Raw genomic sequence first — 17,704 nt, 5'->3', positions numbered from 1 at the left:
TACAGTAACAAGCCAGGACCTCAGCTCGTAATAGGTAGGACCTGCCATCCGGATGATCATCATCAATCAATGATCATGAGTCATACATCTAAATTGTACATGCGTAGGTAGTAGTTAACATGGAGACTGATACCGCAGTAGTAATCGTCTACAGTTCATCCTTCTTGCCCTCAGTCTCAGCCTTAGTCTCAGCCTCAGCCTCAGCCTCAGCCTCCTCGGTCTTCTCCTCGGTCTTCTCTTCGTCCAGGAACTGACGCAGAATGTTGCTGCGCGAGACCAGGTCGTCAGCCTTCTCCGGGGCCAGACCGCCCTTCGCCAGGATCTTCTTCAGGCGCGCAAACTCCTTCTCGACGTACTCCGCATTGTCATTCAGCTTCTCGGTGACCTTGACGTAGTACTGCGTGTATTGGTCCTGCAGGTTCTTCGCCGCCTTCTTGATCTCGTCCGACAGCTTGGAGAAGCTCTTGCTCGGCACGTATTTGGCCACAATCGAGTCCAGGGTCGGGATCGTGCCCGCTTTGTCGTCCAGTCCGCCGCCAACAACCCGGTGGGTGCCAGTCTTGGAGTTCAGGAACTCCACGAATTCCTTCTCAGTGCGTCCACCCTCATACGGAACAGGCTCCTTGGAACCCTTGGGGAAGAACTTGATCGTCGGGTAGGAGGTGATGCCCTGCTCCTTGGCAAGAGCTTTGGAATTCTCAGCTTCAGCGTCAACCTTGGCGATCACGACGTCCGCATCCCGGGCAAAGTCATTGGCAAGGTCCTCCCAAGTAGGCGCCAGTCGCTTGCAGTCTGAAGCAGCAGTGCACCCGTTAGCCACATATTACCTCTCTCTACTGACAAGGGCAGCCACTTACGTCCACACCACGGGGCCGTGAAAGCAACGAACACGTGCTTGTCACCACCAACCTCCTTCGGGAACGAAGAGTCATTCAGGATCACAACATTGCTCGGTTCCTTCTTCACACCCCTAGGCCGGATACCGGTCTTCTCCGTGATGAAAGCCGACAGGCTCTCCAGATCCCGCGCGCCGCTGTATTCGACCGGCTGGTCGCTCTTACCGTCGAAGAACTTGATCGTCGGGAACCCTTGCACACCATACTTCTTCCCGATCGAGCGATGCTCATCCGCGTCCAGCTTGGCGATCGTCAACTTGTCCGAGGCGAACGAGAAGGCCTGGGCGAGCTCCTCATACACGGGCGCGAGGTTCTTGCAGTGGCCGCACCACGGGGCGAAGAACTCGACCAGCGTCGGCTTGCCGGATTTGAGCACGACCTTGTCGAAGTTCGAGGGGATCAGGTCGACGACGGCGGAGCCGGCATTGACGATGCCGACGAGGAGAGCGAGGCAGCTCACGAGCAAGAAGCTCAGACGAGCCATGTTTTTTTAGAGGGTCGCACCAGCGACAGACCGACAAATCTATGCAAAAGAAGCAAAAAAAAAGTTGAAAGGTTGAAAGAAGTTATGCCAATGAGTTAGAAAAAAAATCAAATCCAAAAGAGGCCTCGAATTGAGGTGTGAAGGGGGCAGGTTAGTTCGTTCAGAAGAAGATGACACGAGGAAGCTCCGGAGTTTAAGCAACGTTGCCCGTTCGCCACGGCCGATCCCGTATTTAGTTATCTGCTAGGCCACTTGTTATCCACCAGATGGCCAAGTTGCCAACCAAGTTGAACCCAACCAACATATGCTGATAGTATCAGCAAGCACGGCGTACTTTCAGATTACTTATCAACAAACTCGATAGATACGGATTTATACTTGCGACATATTAACACTACAATGAAGTCTAAATGTGACCACGTGTCCAGTCATTTCCATTTTTATGTTTACTAATACATGGCATGCAGGCAGCTGGACTGCTGGATGGATGACATTGCCTATGTCTTCATCTGAAATGGCAATGGATGATATCCGTAGTTTGTAGATCCAGAGCTGGTCCTGCGGAATGAAAGACACGGGTCCTCCATCACCGTCGGTCAGCCAACCACTTGTTAGCCTCCTCCCATAGTTTCGCATCCTTGAACTCCTTGCCGGCGCTCTGCGTGCCCTTGTAGATCTGGTGGACGGATCAGCAATTGTTTGAGAAGACACAGGACGATGGCAATCACTCACCGCATCCCACAAGTGAAATGCTGCATCGAGATTGGCAGTAAAGCTCTCGCTGTGCTGAAACCATTCCTTGCCCTTCGACTTCACCTCCGCCCGAGCCTCCGCTGACGTCGGGTTGTTCTGATGGAGAAGGTCGTCCAAGTACGTTCGGACTGCAATTCCAAGACCGCAATCGTTGTCGTTGATGAAAGGAAGCCTGGAGGATGAATTGAGTAACGTTCCGCTTGCGTTAACGTAGTTTCACTTACTTGACGCTCATTTCAGTCAAGCTGTTCACGTCCCGGTCCGCTTCTCCGCTAAGAAGCAACCCAGCCAGGACTACTTCAATCAAATCTCTCAAGGTGGAGCGGACGGCAGATACCAGGGATCGGAAGGAAAGAAGCTGTCTGCTGAGGGGTCCTGAATAGCCGATACTCTTGTGTCGGAGTTTCCCAATACACGCAACTCGCGAAACCAACATATTATAGGTCTTTTCCTCGTCTGGTGAGAAAATTTAGTACTTGATGTTCTTCAAAAAATTTGGACCAGGTGAACTCTACCTGTGCCTCTCATCGGGCCACCTGAGATGTGTGAGAACCAGTCCTTCGGGCCTAAGATCCCCAAACGAAGCAGTTCGATGGCCAAAAAGGTGGGTTCTTCCAAATTTAAAGCGGGATCGAGCACGGAGAGCGCTTGCTCAAGACAGTTACCCCAGGCAGTAAGCTGGTGCTTCTCGTCAACATATCCACGAAGCTGCAGGAACCTCCAGAAGACGTTGGAAAGGATGTCATCTTGCGACGCGAGAGGCTGTAACTGTCAGCGTGACTCCAAACTTTTTTTTTAAGAAAAAAAAATAAATAAATAAATAAAGAGGGAGAAGAAAAGGAAACGACATAGGAATCGATCACATACAGGCGCATCTTTACCGGCAAAGGACTTCGAAACAAAATCCGAATCCTTCAGGCTCTGAGTAGCAAACTTGAACGAAGCGCGAGGAGCCTGTTATACGACATGTTAATATTTTTAAGACCTTTATTTCAAGGACGGGCAACAAACCTGAAGCTTCTTCACCCCCTCAGGGAATTGCTCGCTCCTGATTTTCCAGCTCTGAATGGTTTCCTTAACAGAAGGTAAGGTCTTGAGGTTGATGGATCGATCGGTACTTTCATCGAACCACGTGCGCACATTGATCACTTTGGTCTGGTAGAATCGGTGAAGTGAGTTGGAGAGCAGGCAGATGGCTTGGGTGCGGATAGGCATGAGAAGATCGCTGGCAAGATGGCGATAGATTTCGGAATCTTCGACGCCGAGAGGCAGGGGCACCACGACCTCGCCGGAAGTCAAGTAATTCGGGATATTGGGCCCCAGAACTCCCTTCGACAAGTAATAGTATAGTTCCTCGGGCAATCGTTGTCCGATCAATTCGTGCATGTCGGACGGTGCGCGCTCTGGGTCCATCGGACCGACTTTGCCGTCAACGTCAATGAAAACATGGTGTTTCACGGTCATGTAAGCTCGCTTATAGCGGTCAAGATACTGGAGCTCTTGCACTCTGCGATCCTCTTCGAATTGAGCGCACAAGGTGAGGGCATTCCGTCCAGCACCATTAAACATAGCCAATGCATCGCGAATGTTCAGAGTCTTCCCAGGGTATGCGGGGTTCTCGAACGGCGGGAATGTGCGGAGGAAGCGAGAGCCCAGAAGCAGGCCAAAGTCTAGGAACTGCTCACTGGACAGCCTCCCGAGATCATCCTGGCAAGCTTGTTTGGTGATCCAAAAGAACTGAGACGACTCGAAGTCGACTCTTGTGATGAGCTTCTCGACGTCGAAAAGAAGAATGTCGGTGGATCCAAACACGGCGTCTATCAGCTGCTGCGGGCCTTTTTCCAGATATGCGAGCTATCGGTCATAGTGTTAGCACGAACGGCACCACACCAACCCGTCGGTGAACTACTTGGATGTTACCTGAGCTGCAGCACTGTAAGGAGCGACCATGAAGGCTACCCCATTCTCGTAGAGGATCCTCTGTAAGAACCGGTAGTACTCTTCCGGTTTTGGAGTTCCTAAACGGGGTCAGCCTGTGCGATAGGAGCTCTGAACCGCCCAATCATACCAGCATTGCTGAATGCATCCACCACCTGATCAGCCTGTTGTTGATCATACAGCTCCCAAGCCTGTTCAAAGGCGCGAGCAGACTCGGCCCGGGCATGAGTTTGTGGGTCTCTCCGACCGAAATCGAGGCCGTTGAATACGAAGACGCAGGTGATACCTAGATTCTTGTATGTCTGCAACTCTCTCTCAATGTTGGCTTTGAGCGCGAATGGGAAGCCGCCCAGCGCAATGAGAAGCGGTTCGCGAGTGGAGTGGTGGTGAAGGTGCTGATAGATGTAGTGCGACGCATCGATCCCGACCACGGCGCCCTTGAGAGCGGAGAGGGGGAGGGACACGGTACGGCCGGCGGCCCAGTCGTCCAAAGCGCGGACTATTCGAGAAGTATGTTAGCAATGTGTATTATCCAGAAGATTAAATTTGCTGTTCAGTCCACTTACTAGCCATGGTGCAGCAAGCAAGCTTCTCAAGGCCACAGAGGATTCGATTCCACTGCGGATGCCTGCGTCTCCAGCAGGAGAGCAGACCGCCGATGGGACAGAGCAGCTAACGGTGCTCACGTCGCAGTTGTGTGAGCTGGACGGAGCGGACAAGTCGGATAAATATTAAGATTCAATAATGACAATCATAGTCCGTCCTAATCGTGTCCGAGTCGAATGGAGGCGTTTCTGGCCAGGCACGGGGAAGGCGGTGGAGGCCTTCCGGCGCTAGAGAACCGCCAATCATGGCGCATCATCTGTCACGTCAGTATAGCTGCACGTGACTGTAGATACAACATCAGAACTTGGTCAGTCTGATGAAACGAGACTTTTGTTTTCTTCATGGGACAGAATATTGCAGTATTAATTGTGTATTTAGCAATATTTCCAGGTGTGAAGTGATTGATATGGGAAAGAGAGGGTCATCAGGCATTGATCAGTTGTATACAGTTATATACCATCGTGTGAAGTGTTGTGAGACTTGTTGTTGAGATACGGTCACTCTTGTATGGCACAGTCTGCAGGAGCAAAATGGCTGTAACTGTGTTGGCTATATGTTCTACATTATGGGTCTCGTGAGTAGACGACAGGCTGCCAGGGTTGTAAACCATCGACAAAAGGACGCGTTTTCCTAAAAAGGAAACCCGAAGACGACAGAGACAACTACAGACGCGTAGTAAAAAAGTACCAGCGTACAGTAAAAAGCCAAAACCATCAGATTCTCTTGATGGGAACAGAGGATGCTACGAAAATCCCCGCTAGACGATTTTGGCAGGCAGGGAGGGAATTGACTAGGACCCAACCCCCCTCGACCTGGAAATATTTTCTTAAAAAACTCCGAAAAAAAGAGCAAAAAGATGGATTCGAACCTGGAGCCTACAAGCCAACGCTGGTTGTTTGTGGAGTATCGACACATAACCGTATAGGCTACAGCTCAGGTCATCCTTGATGGTTACACCTGACAGTGAGACATATAGCACTAGTTCAGTTAGGGTCCACACGCACGCGTCAGGGGAGCCAGGCTAGGAGAAGGTCTGCCAAGAGATTGCCTCATAGAAAGTGGGCATGAGAGGAGACGCTTACTCTTTCTTGATCGTTTAGATGATGTACTGTACAGATGTTCTCCATGGTTCGGTGATAACCCTTGACATCAACTCATCATTTCAATTTAGATGTGAGCAACGTCTCAGTGCCTAATAGTTGAGCCTGTACAGGCAGAATTTCTAAATCAATAGCATCTTTTCTTTTCAAACCGGCTTAAGTATCGAATAATTAGGCCTCAACGAGCAGAATTTCTAAATGAATAGTGTCCCTTCTTTCTACGATTCATACTAATCTAGTAAAGTACCACTATAGAAACGTGCACGGAAAATCAAAGAATAATTCTATTATCTCGATTTCCTCACCATTAATGAGCGCCTCAAGATATATCAGACTGAGATAGACGCTATAACTAGACCAGCAAGACGCACAGCCCTACAAAGAGTAATATCTTCGACCATACCAGCACTGAAGTCAATAATTCGAATTGAGGCTCACTCACATCAGAAAGAAGAGTGTCTTGATAAATAACCTCTTGACAAGCGTGGTATATTATCCCCCATAGTCGTGGTCTGATTCTCCTTGAGAAGGATTTGTAGGTTGAGGTCTGCCGGGCACGTGTACACAGTTTCCATCAGGTGCTTAATGCTCGCTCGAACTGGTAGCACAACCGCAGCTTTGCTTGGATGAGGTATCGTATGGCAGACACAGATAGCTCTCAGTCAGCTGACCAACCACCTGCCTCTCTCTCACCCAACCCCCCATCCTCTCCCTCCCTTCACGCCTCTGACATATAATTTCTTTGTTTCTCTACCTATCAATCAGAACCTTGGTCTGCGGTGCAGTAGTTAGGACTGCACCTCAAAGTCCCGAAAGGGATGCAGCTCAGGTTCGAATCCCTCTGGTTCCAAGAACTCATATTTCTTCCTAACAAAATATTGTGGGGGGTGCTCCGGGAGGGAGGGCACCCCTTATCAGAGGCTTTGTGTTCTCTTTTTAATTTTTTTTGTTTTAATCTATTTTTTTTGGGGGGGGGGGGGGGGGGGGTTCCGTGTATCAGCTCTTTCTCGTGGCGCAGACACCTCCCAGTATCTCAGCAACGAGAATCAGGAATGGAGCTAGAGCTACGATGATAAATAAATGAATTAATCCAATCCGTCTGGAAACTACCTAATATTCCCAGGACTAAGATCTGTCGATGTCGATGTCGATGTCGACTCATGACCGAGTCTAACTCTCCGCCCTAGGCCGGGCCCTAAGCCCTAGACAGGACTGACTACGTACCTACAGTGAGTGTCAGGCTCAGCCATCATCGGGTCGGTCCACTCCGACAGCGAACGCTAGAGCCAAGGAAAAGATATATTAAACAATGAACTCTGAATTTGAACATCCTGACTGACGGGTGGCTTGATTCCATGACCAATAATAAGCTGTTTTTGAATTGTGCACAACCTTGGAAAGGTAGGGCAGCCAATTTTGGAATATATAGATATATCCCGTCCTTAATTATCGAATCTAGGTAGTTTACCTTTCTTGCTTATCGTTGTCGGTGGTGGCGAAACCTGCAAGACTCGAAGTACCGTACGGAGTAGGTAGGTTATCCTAGGTAGATATGGATAATAGATAGAGTTAGATAAGGACATGGCGGAACCTCAACACGGTTATCTAATAATAATGCCAGACTACATCTGTCTCCATTCCCCGCATTTTTCAACATTAAAATAAAGAAAGATAGAAAGAGAGCCTCAACTGAAAACCAACATAAAAACAAACCAACTCTTTCTTCTTCTTTTTTTTTTCCCCTTGGTTAGACAATCACATAACCCGACAATGTCAGCTAGCAGTCCTACCCCTACTCCTACTACTTCTCCAATCCAGCTGCCCATAATCGACATCTCGAACCCAGACGATCCCGTCGTGGGCAAAGCCATGCTGGATGCTGCCATCAAATACGGCTTTTTCTATGTCGGTAGTAAGGGGAGCGATTTTTCTGCGGAGGAGGTGGAGAGGATTTTTGAGTTGGTATGCATATCTTTTTTTTTCTTAACAGTAATTTGTGAAATGAATTCATTTTATTCCTTATTATTACTCTTCTCTTTTAAAAGCGCCACAGATAGAAAAAGGAAATATCTATAGCATGGCATGACATACGCTAACTTGTACGAAAATACCTACAGTCCAAGAAATTCTTCGCTTCTCCCCGCGAAGAAAAAGCTACATGCACCATCAGAACGGATGTATGTTGGAGTATCCTAGCAGCCTGCTTCATTGGCCATTATTATTGCGACTTTGCAAGTTGTTATGGATCAATCAATCGACTGATGACATGTGTATAAGAACCGCGGCTGGTCAGGCATGCACACGGAGACGTTGGATCCGGAGCATCAGCGGGTATGTCTGGAAAAAAAAAAGAGATCCATAGAAGAAACTCTGACTGACTTGGTGATCTGTTCTCGGTCGATAACAGATAGGTGATTTCAAAGAGTACGTACATACAGCTGATCTTGAAGGATATAATATCTTCGATCAATTCACGCATGGGACAGACACTGCATATTTCCTCCCCAACCCATTCCATACAGGATTCTCCATCCAGCCTTAATCACACATCAATGAACATCAACTGACCATGATATGACTGACGACACCAGGGCAATGAACTTCGGCGAATTCAAGAACGGCAAAGCGCAGCAGCCCCTGCCGCCCTCACTGGCCCCCCACGAAGCTGAGATCGACCACTTCGCTGCGTTATGCAATAAGACTTGCGCGCGGGTGTTGAAGTTGCTTGCGTTGGGGCTGGAGGTGTGTATACACCCATCCTACTCTTACACACTCTATGGTTATATATCCGACTGATTGAGGGTTATAGATCCCACCCACCTTCCTCACCACCCGGCACGACCCCTCCACCGGCCCGACAGGGAGTATCCTGCGCATGCTGTACTATCCCTCCCTGAGCTCCATTACCTCATCCTCATCCCCATCTTCGACATCCTCGGATGATGCATCATCCAGCTTCCAGCCCAACATCGACGTCCGCGCCGGCGCCCACTCCGACTACGGCACCATCACGCTGCTCTTCCAGCGACAGGGACAGCCCGGGTTGGAGATCCTGACGCCGGAGGGGACGTGGGCGGGTGTGCCTGTTTGGCCTGACAGTAACATCCAGACCGAAGGAAAAGACAGCCAGATGAAAGAAAGAGAAAGTAACCAGAATGAGAAGGATGATAAGGATAAGGATGGTTCTTTCCCTCCAATACTGGTCAACATAGGCGATCTCCTCAGTTTCTGGACCAATGGCTTGCTGAAGTCGACTGTTCATCGCGTCGTGTTCCCTAGCAGCAGCGAGTCCATGCTCACGCAGGAAGACCGCTTCAGCGTGGTCTTCTTCTGCCATCCTGTCGACGATACGGCGCTGGTGCCGATCCCCAGTCCTTTGGTTGCGGAGGCAGCAAAAACGAACACGAACACGACGACAGTCGGGTTTGGCGGGGGAGCAGGATCTCTCGACGAAAAGCGGACGTTGACGGCGAAGGAGTATCTTGATCAGCGGTTGAGTGCTACGTATGGGCATAGGGAGAGGTCTTGAATGAAAACCAGACCAGGAGTGGTTTTTTTTTTTGAAAGATTTCTTGTGATGTATTTACTTAGCTAGATTGTACTCGAGACGAATGTCTTTTTTTTACACTAGCTGTGAACGATATACTCGTAGTTAGGAGATCTCATCGGACAACGCGGTCGTCCGACGGCTGCGTGACTATACTTCTTCATGCTGTACTCTGTATGTATGTAGTTCACTGACAAAAGAAACTTGTAGGAAAATGGCTGATGCCAGTATACAGTATACTAGCTAGACAATGAAATAAAACAAATGTGACAAGAAACAAATGCGACAAAATAGGATAGCAGATTGCAGGACAGCAGATTGCAAGACATGTTCCCTAACCGGACTAGACATTCGAAGAAACTGACAAGTGGAAATTCCTCACTAGGTTATCCAAGTTCAATACATCCAAAAAAAAGGTCGTAGAACAGAAAGAGATGAAAAAAAAAAGATGAAAAGATGAGAAGAAAACAAAAGATGAAAAGATCAATGATGAAAAAAGAAGTAAATGCATATATAACGAAAAAAGGTATCTTCAGATCGAGTACAAACGCCGCCAGCACTGAGCAGGGGAAATGCAATGCGATGAAAACAACCCTGCGCAGGACTGATATGCCATGCACAAAACCGACAGACAACACAACACAATGCAGCAACAAGAAATAACGCTATGCGAGAGATGCATTAAGATAAAGTGTTTCCGAAAGTGGCTCCAATGAGGTTGACGAGATTATGGCGTGCTGTGGCACCAGTGCCGGTGATACACCCACGCAGCCTTCTGGCAATCCTTGCTGCAATATTTGGTGCGACGGCAGCGACGGCACTTCGCAAACTGCCGCTGATATTCCTCCCATTTCCCGCACTTCCAATACGCACACTGGCGGATCCCCCCTCTCGACTCGTCCTTGCGGCAGAGATTCCGCATCACAACACAGGCCCAGTATTGCATGTCCTTCGAGTGGTGCCGCACCGTGAATTTCTCCACCAGTGGAAAGATGTTGAAATCGTCGGGCAGCAGATATTCGTCTTGCTCCTCCTCAGGATCTTCTGGCGGGAGAGTCGCCCCGGTCGGGTCATCTATCAAAGCGAGTTCGCGACCGATCTTGAGCTTAGGGACGAGATGCGAGTGCTGGAAGTAGGATCGAAGGTTGCAGTACTTGGAAACGTAGGCGAGAAGTTGTAGCGACATCAGAACATCTTCATCCCGAGGCATCGCTGTCAAAACGGCCTGCGGCGAGTTCTGGTTGCGAAGGTACGTCGAGTAGGGATTGGGTGCGAGGACAGGGGAGTTGACAGTGTTGGGAACCTGGGTAGGCGAGAACCCCAGTGTACCCGTGGGCTGCGTGTTGGCCGTATTGACCATACTGCCGTCCACGGCAGAGCGGTGCGTGATATTAAAGGTCTCTGTGTCTTGCGTCCGGGAAGGATCGGTCATGGCCAAGCCGCGCGAGTCCGAAACCTCATCCAACATCGACTCTCCATTGCCAACATTATCGATCTCCATGCCATTCTGCACACCGACAATCGGCTCTGCCACCTCTCCCGATGTCGTATCATCAGCCATCGGGGAGTCTTCGCCGTTGGTGTCGTCCGACTCGCCTGAAACCCCTTGTTGTTGTCGAAGAGTGGGTCGTTGCCGTCGAGGAGTAGACTGGGAGACATTACGAGCTTGTTGAACAGACTCGCTTGGGGTCGTAGGCGAGTCTGGTTGGGAATTGAGACCGGTCTGTAGTCTGGGCAGCATGCTGGGAAGGCGATCGGCATCCCGGACGGGCCGCAAGCCGAACCCATCTGCCCCATCCATGGTCGGAACAGCAGTTGCGAGAGGCTGCATCGCCCGAAGGCCATGCGTTCCTTGCTGGTATCGTGCATCGTGATATCTCGGGTTGTGAACGTCACGGCCAAAGGTGGTCCGCTCGGGAGGTGAAGTCAATGCCATCTGAGGCGAAGGGCCAACGTCTATCGAATGGGGATCGGTATGGTGGTGGTCATGGCTGAAAGGCTGGGGAATCTCGATGGAAGGAGGCGCCTGGCGACGAGACCAACGCTGCTCCGTGGTCGATGAGCGGTCGAAGGTAGAGGAGTGTCCTGACGTTGTTGTTGTTGATGTTGTTGATGATAATACTGCTGGATCACGTGTGCGTGTGGCGGGTTTGGGATGATGTCTCGAAGAGCGCTGATGCTCAGCATCCGCGCGAGCTCGAATCTTATCCACGACCTTGATGTAATTATCGAGGATCGTTGCAATGACTGGAACCATATCGGCTTCAACAACCCTTGTCCGGACATTTTCCGACCCCCGAACGCCGATGTTCACAACACACTGGAAGGCGAGACTCCATTTCCACATCTCCATCAAGTCCTTGCTCCGGCCCTCCTTGAGGATGCATACTAGCCGCTCAATGCCGCCATCGACGGTGAGGATATCTCGAATTCGAGCAGAAGAGGTGGTCAGGTAGGCGAGGTGGTTGAGAGAGTTGATGAGAGGAAGGGTCGAGGTGCAGTCCAGGGCTCGACGATCGTAGAGAGTGGTGGTGATGTTGACGGAGGCCTTGTTGACATTGGGAATGCTGAAATTCACTTCCCTCATGATGACCAAGGAATGCCGGATCGCTGATCCGGTCTGGCTCGTCTCTTCTGCAGATGGATTCGATGAGGCTGGGATGGGAGTTGTTGTTCAGGGGGAAAGATGAAACCAATGTGTTTGTTCGTCCTCCACGTCAAAAGCTCACCGCCCCCAGCGAGCACAAAACGGACCAGACCTGAAAGACCAGACAGACTCGTACAAGATGAAATAACACTGAATCAAATCACGAAAACCATCAAGAATCCAAAAAAAAAGAGACGTCTGGTGTAGTCTATAGAGGAAAAGGTGGATGATGAAGGGAGTGAGTCTGACTCGGAGAAGGCGATGGAAAAACGCAACCGAGAGAGTCCCTAGTAGGATTTGGTTCTTCCGTTCGGGAACCACTTTCGCCGCAGCTGGGCCGCAACACAGACAAGAAACAGAACACACAACAAAATGATTACTTAATTAGTGGTGTAGATGAGAAAACAACGTCAAAGGATAAAAATCAACGAAAAAGTGAAGTGGTAGACCGAAAGGGCAGGATGGGAGGTCGGGCCGCCACAACAAGGACGAATTGACGAAGAGAGGAGGAAAAGAGATGGCAAGGTTAATCAGACACTGATTCATGGCTTGGGCTCGGCTTGGGCGTGGTCCTGGAAATAGCAATAGCATGCATGGCCATGAACATGCAGTGGGCCTGGGGCAGACGCGGGTGGGTATCTCCGTCGCCGTTCTTAATATTATTATTGATTTTACAGTGTCACCATCAGCGGCGACTGGTCCAGGCGGAGGCTGTGATTGCTACTTCCTACCTAAATCGCCCACGAAGGTCCTCTTCTTTTCTCAGAGGAACGCCACTCATCGCGGTGCTCAATTCTGTATTAGCGAATTCTCCCTTGGCAAAGACGCCACCCAATCGCCGCCGTCTGCTCGAGAACCCCTCTCGATTCCCCTCTCAGAGAGTCAGGTGAACCCCACTGGGTAACTATTAAGACAACAATTTGATCTCTTGAGTCAAGACAATTCGAAGGTGGTGGATTTATTTTTCCGCATGAAAAGGAAAGCGTCTTGGATGAACGTCTAAAGAACGCACGGAGCATGAATTCTCGGGCTTGTCCTTTGCCGTGTAGTCTTAGTCTTGGCATGCATCCTTTGGTTTGATTTTTTTCAGTGCAATTGTGTAACAGCAATCTTATTTCGATTTCTTTTTTTTTTCGCATGATTGCCGAAGAAGAATTTTTGTTCTCGACCGAGTTTGATGCCGTAAGGGATCCTACCTACTTACTACTCTCCTGCAATCGATCAATCAATCATTATCACAATACAATTTAATTTACTTTGGTTGAACGCATAATATCAGAATAATAATAGAATGCAGAATAAGAGCGCAGGATGGCATCTGACAATTCGATCTATCTAATTCGATAAGCTTGAATTGGCGTTTGTAACTCACCACCCTCCAAGAAGGGAGTTAAGGGACTCCTGTGACAGTCGCAAAGTCTGTGCTCGAAGAAACCCAACAAGGGTCTGTTTCACCATCCAATTTCTACTGTCCGCTTCCAGCAAATAGCAGGCTGAATTCAAGCCATCATCGTCAAAAATAAGCTTTTTGAGAGTTCCAGATACGATCATAAGGCTATATCACACGTCCATTATTAACCTATTTTGGATAATACTGAGATGCCAAAAAAAAAAGCAGGTTCCAAGTTGGGAATGAGAATCTCATCTCAGCTGGCATTGGAAACTAACCGAGTTCACTCGCTATAGGTAGGAATCTTGTAGTCGTTAATAAGGTTGCTTGCCGCGCCTCCACCGTCATGAGTGAGATCCTCACTCAGCCTTTACCTTCAACCTTTTCAAGAAGGAAGTAGTCAGAAAAAATCTTTTTTTAGTTGGGATTAAATTCTTATTCTGGGATCATGGATGATGGTAGATCCAGACTTCTTCTCTTCTTTCCCGGTTGCCGATCGACTGGAACGACTGACTCGAAATACGGGATTATGGATGTTGGTTCGCAGAAATGGAATAAATGGATTGGTGTGGTCCGCGGGTGCTAATAATTGCTATGATTAGAAACGGGCGCCAACAGAACCGCTCCCGCTGGTTGTTCATCCGTGTGTGGCTCAGTTCACGGCACTCCATCAAGGTTCGGTTTCCCGATCGCAGGGATCAACGGGTATTAAATGATAATGGCGGTTATTTTGAGCTAGCTAGCTGTAAAGAAGATTATTTTGGTGCAATGTTTTCAAGAATAAATATAAATAAATAACCAAGTTGGAAAATCCAATCCATTAACTGATTAACTTTCACTGGCTAGTATTTATTTTTATTCGACTGCAGCCTCTCTGCTGCAGCAAGAATGTTTAGACGTCTGAAGGTACTTGATTCTAAGGATAGAACAAACACAACAGAGCTTGTCATCTTCCCAAGTACAGTGTCGAAGCGCTATTGACGCCTTTTCCTGGAATATCAGCGGACATAATAAATGGATTGGAAGACGAGGCATCGTCGACTGTAGATAGAATATACTGCACTTTCCGTAGGAGGAAGGAGTTCGTAGTGCTCGCTAATAACAATACCCACGAGTCCACGACTTCATACGGCTGAACAGGACGCGAGGAGTCAAATGGCAGGGATCATCTCCGATGACATATTTCTCCGACAGGACATACTGTCAGTCTTTCAGCTTGACGTACGAAGTGATGCAGGCATGTTGAGCTTCGCTGACATCCGCTTTTCCTTTTCCTTCCTCCTTCGACGCAGATCAGCATTTATCTCCAGACAAGTTGGAGAAACTGGCAGTCTCTTCGAGTGTGATATCCATTGGACAGTTAGAGACTTAGAATCCCCTTGCTTAACGTCCGTCAGGTTCGCAGATCAAGAAGTTTCAGTTTAACCATGGACATGGTACAGTAGTTCACCAATCCAGGCCGAAAAGGGTTATAGGGTCGTGGTTCATCAAGCGCAGACTCCAGATTGTCCAATTGGTGTCAGGTGAGCATGAGGACGAAGATAGCCAGTTTTAATCCTTCGTCATCTTGACCATGTCACCTTAAAAATAACCTGCCAACTTCGAAGCGGAATAGCTTATTGAATGATTGCGATCCAGGCTGCACCCACAAGGTGGACTCCCGAGTCCCAACTCCCAACCGTCGAGTCTTATGACTAGCGCATTCAAACGGTCAGGTCCTCGATCCATCATCCCCTGGCTCTCGATCGATCTTCAGAACTAATATAAGTTAATAACAAACTAGCATTTTGTCGGGTCCATCAACGGTTCTGGGGACTCGTGGGCCGTTATTAATTGGTCAGTTACTCAGTTTCATCTACACACAGTGCTCCGGATTAAGAGGACTCCATACTCTGGACTCCGTACTCCGTATCTGATCCTGTAGATTCGAGAACCATGGGTTTGAGTACTCCGTGCTTCAAACAAAGTACGGAGTACTCCATAGTCGTCTACTCCGTAATTTCTCCGCAATCAAGGTGGTTCTGGATCTGAACAGTGGCGAGCGATAAGAGACTGCAAGCAAGAGCTGCCGGGGGTTTTTTGGGACCCCGGGCGTCGTAAGTACTCGCTCTGCGAGAGCGGGCCCAGCCATTGATATGGAGTACGGAGTACATAGGAGCAAAGATGCAAATAAAACAAGGAAAAAAGAGAAAGTAGTACGAACCCTGCAACTGTGTTAGAAGAACTTAGCAAAGGCACCTACCAGCAGTATCAAAATTAGGAGAATGGATGTCTGTCCGGAAGTCCAGGCGATAATAACGATAGTCTGCTGGGCGAGCCGCGTAGGTAGATGCGTCATTACTGCCAATTTCATATCAATCATCCTGAACCTCTTTCACCCCTATTCTGCACTCCATTCTGCACTCCTGACATCTCATACGGTCATACGGAGTAGCCGCCACTGACTCTGACGCTATGAAGACTCCTGAAGAAGATGATGATATCCGGTCCGAAGCAGCACCAGGACGTGACAAGCGGTGAAATCATGAGGCCCTGAGAAAACGGAGTCCCGAGAGTCCAGCTTTCAATAGCGAACGTTTTTGGAACTGAATCCGGTAGCCTGGAGTCTGTTCAAATAATCAGTCGTTAATTTGGTTTCTGACAGCCCAGTCCAGACACGATCTCCAGGGATCATCGCGTCGGGGAAAGCGGTTATTGGCTGCATGGCATCGTTGAGCCAGGACGGCAGTAGGCGACGCGGAAAGGACCGCAATGCTCGGGTTATTATTGAACCATCGAGGACGCGGTGGACGAACGGTCCGGGGCGCTAGGACGAGTCAGGAAACGCAGGGTTCCGGGAGCGCATCCGGGAAAGGAGTCGGAAGATTTTGACATGAGACCTGCTATCCACCGAAAAGGAGGATAACGAGCAAAATCAGAGGAGTGGATCAGGGGTAATTTGTTTAACGACAGTGCCGGATGGAGCTTGCATCTCCCTCGATGTGGTGATTGGCATTGGTTGCAAATGGAAGAAAGGGGAAAAGGCTCAAAAGAGTCTATGGTCGAAAACTCAGTTGGCAGATTTATTCAGGATCATTAAGTCTTCTGAACCAGAGCGACAACATCAGACGGTCCAGGAGGAAGGAAGGAGCTCACCTGCTGCTCCTGCTCCTGAGTTTGGCCCCCCGTTTCGACCTGTGCAGGGGCCCGGCCCAATCATGGCCCACCCGCAATGGGGCTGCCGATGGTGGGTTGGCCATCGATGGCACTCTGGAGCTGGATAGGTGGCTCCTGCGCCAGAGCCGCTTTCCTTGTCCTCCTCCAGACTCCGGAGTACGGAGGACCACGCTGCAGGTGGTCACCAGGTCCTGCACGATGATGGAGCAGCAGCCTCTTGGAATTATATATATACCAAGCACCGAGTCAGACGAGTCAGACGCACCTCTTGACGCGACGTTAACGGCCGTTCTTCTTAAGGCCACCAGCCACTCGACTGACAGTCGATTGATAATACGGCATAATAATTAATTAGTTAAGGCGCTAGAATTCGATAGGCGGGACTCTAAGTTGGGTGGTAGGATTCTAGCAGCCGTCGCAGGCTTCTCGAGTCTTGCCTGTTTGGTGAATCTGCGACCATTCTTGTGTCCTTAAGCGATAATAATACAACTTTAATAATAAATTGTCCGGAGTACGGAGTCTTGATATTTGCTGGCGTCGGCTCCTGGCTTCTGCAGGCCGTCTCAGGCAAACTCACCAGGTACTCGGTCGTACCTTCCTAGGCACAGGCTAAGGCCGGTAGACGCGGGCATCGCGCTGGGCCGGGGCATGTGAGTGGCTGCTCGCCAAAAGGGCGCCTTAGTTTATCCCGATCAGGCAGACTCTTGGCTTTGCTATTATCCACCAGCCCAGCCTCCACTTCCACTTTATCCACTCCGGAGGCTTCACGACGCCCGTCATCAGCTAGGAACTCTGCCCCTTTCCTGTTACCTGCGGCTGCTCGACCGTTCTAACTTTGCCCCCTCTTTACGAACCCCCTCCGCTGACCCCCAACGACCCATCCGTGTCAGGAACTGTAATTGTGTGCAGAGCACTGCCGGTGATACCCTCCTCCTCTTCCATCTTTCGTCTTTCATTCCTTTCGTTTTCTCTCCCTCTTGTCCTTTTGCGTGGCCCGTTGACGGTCTCTCGTGTCAATCCTTCGTCCCACGCTGACATTCTTCGTGTCTGCGTCGCCTGTGGCCGTCGTCTGCTAGCTGTCGGGGGTTCTCCCTTCATTGGTCAGCCCCTGCTCACTAAGCGGCCTCCCTCCGTTTTCCTTCTTGTCCCCCCCAATTAATCCTAATCCTGAGGGCTGTCCTCGCTCG

At 49.5% G+C, this 17,704-nt stretch overlaps 5 protein-coding genes across 5 annotated transcripts; 1 reads left to right on the top strand and 4 right to left on the bottom strand.

The window, feature by feature from the left end:
- Positions 1-148: 148 nt before the first annotated feature.
- VTN77DRAFT_3755 (uncharacterized protein) lies at positions 149-1,380 on the bottom strand (the record flags this gene model as incomplete). Its single annotated transcript, XM_069419738.1, has 2 exons — positions 149-792; positions 858-1,380. The coding sequence occupies 2 exons, from the start codon at positions 1,378-1,380 to the stop codon at positions 149-151; spliced, it is 1,167 nt and encodes a 388-aa protein (XP_069278105.1).
- A 586-nt stretch (positions 1,381-1,966) lies between these two features.
- Positions 1,967-4,644, bottom strand: VTN77DRAFT_3754 (uncharacterized protein; the record flags this gene model as incomplete). The annotated part of the gene is made up of 9 exons (XM_069419737.1): positions 1,967-2,056; positions 2,113-2,305; positions 2,358-2,589; positions 2,649-2,895; positions 3,001-3,087; positions 3,145-3,987; positions 4,054-4,151; positions 4,202-4,570; positions 4,638-4,644. 9 exons carry the CDS (start codon positions 4,642-4,644, stop codon positions 1,967-1,969), a joined length of 2,166 nt encoding a protein of 721 aa, XP_069278104.1.
- A 2,903-nt stretch (positions 4,645-7,547) lies between these two features.
- VTN77DRAFT_3753 (uncharacterized protein) lies at positions 7,548-9,306 on the top strand (the record flags this gene model as incomplete). Its single annotated transcript, XM_069419736.1, has 6 exons — positions 7,548-7,739; positions 7,895-7,954; positions 8,055-8,108; positions 8,185-8,201; positions 8,369-8,519; positions 8,587-9,306. The coding sequence occupies 6 exons, from the start codon at positions 7,548-7,550 to the stop codon at positions 9,304-9,306; spliced, it is 1,194 nt and encodes a 397-aa protein (XP_069278103.1).
- A 745-nt stretch (positions 9,307-10,051) lies between these two features.
- VTN77DRAFT_3752 (uncharacterized protein) lies at positions 10,052-11,911 on the bottom strand (the record flags this gene model as incomplete). The annotated part of the gene is made up of 1 exon (XM_069419735.1): positions 10,052-11,911. The coding sequence occupies one exon, from the start codon at positions 11,909-11,911 to the stop codon at positions 10,052-10,054; it is 1,860 nt and encodes a 619-aa protein (XP_069278102.1).
- Positions 11,912-17,115: 5,204 nt separating this feature from the next.
- On the bottom strand, positions 17,116-17,555 carry VTN77DRAFT_3751 (uncharacterized protein; the record flags this gene model as incomplete). Its single annotated transcript, XM_069419734.1, has 2 exons — positions 17,116-17,327; positions 17,372-17,555. The coding sequence occupies 2 exons, from the start codon at positions 17,553-17,555 to the stop codon at positions 17,116-17,118; spliced, it is 396 nt and encodes a 131-aa protein (XP_069278101.1).
- Between the last annotated feature and the right edge of the window lie 149 nt (positions 17,556-17,704).

This window comes from Rasamsonia byssochlamydoides (assembly GCF_041956645.1).
Source record: "Rasamsonia byssochlamydoides strain NRRL 3658 unplaced genomic scaffold VTN77scaffold_27, whole genome shotgun sequence".
Classification (NCBI taxonomy): Eukaryota; Fungi; Ascomycota; class Eurotiomycetes; order Eurotiales; family Trichocomaceae; genus Rasamsonia; species Rasamsonia byssochlamydoides.
The sequence above is the reverse complement of the archived record's forward strand: the minus strand, read 5'-3'. Positions and strand labels throughout refer to the sequence as shown.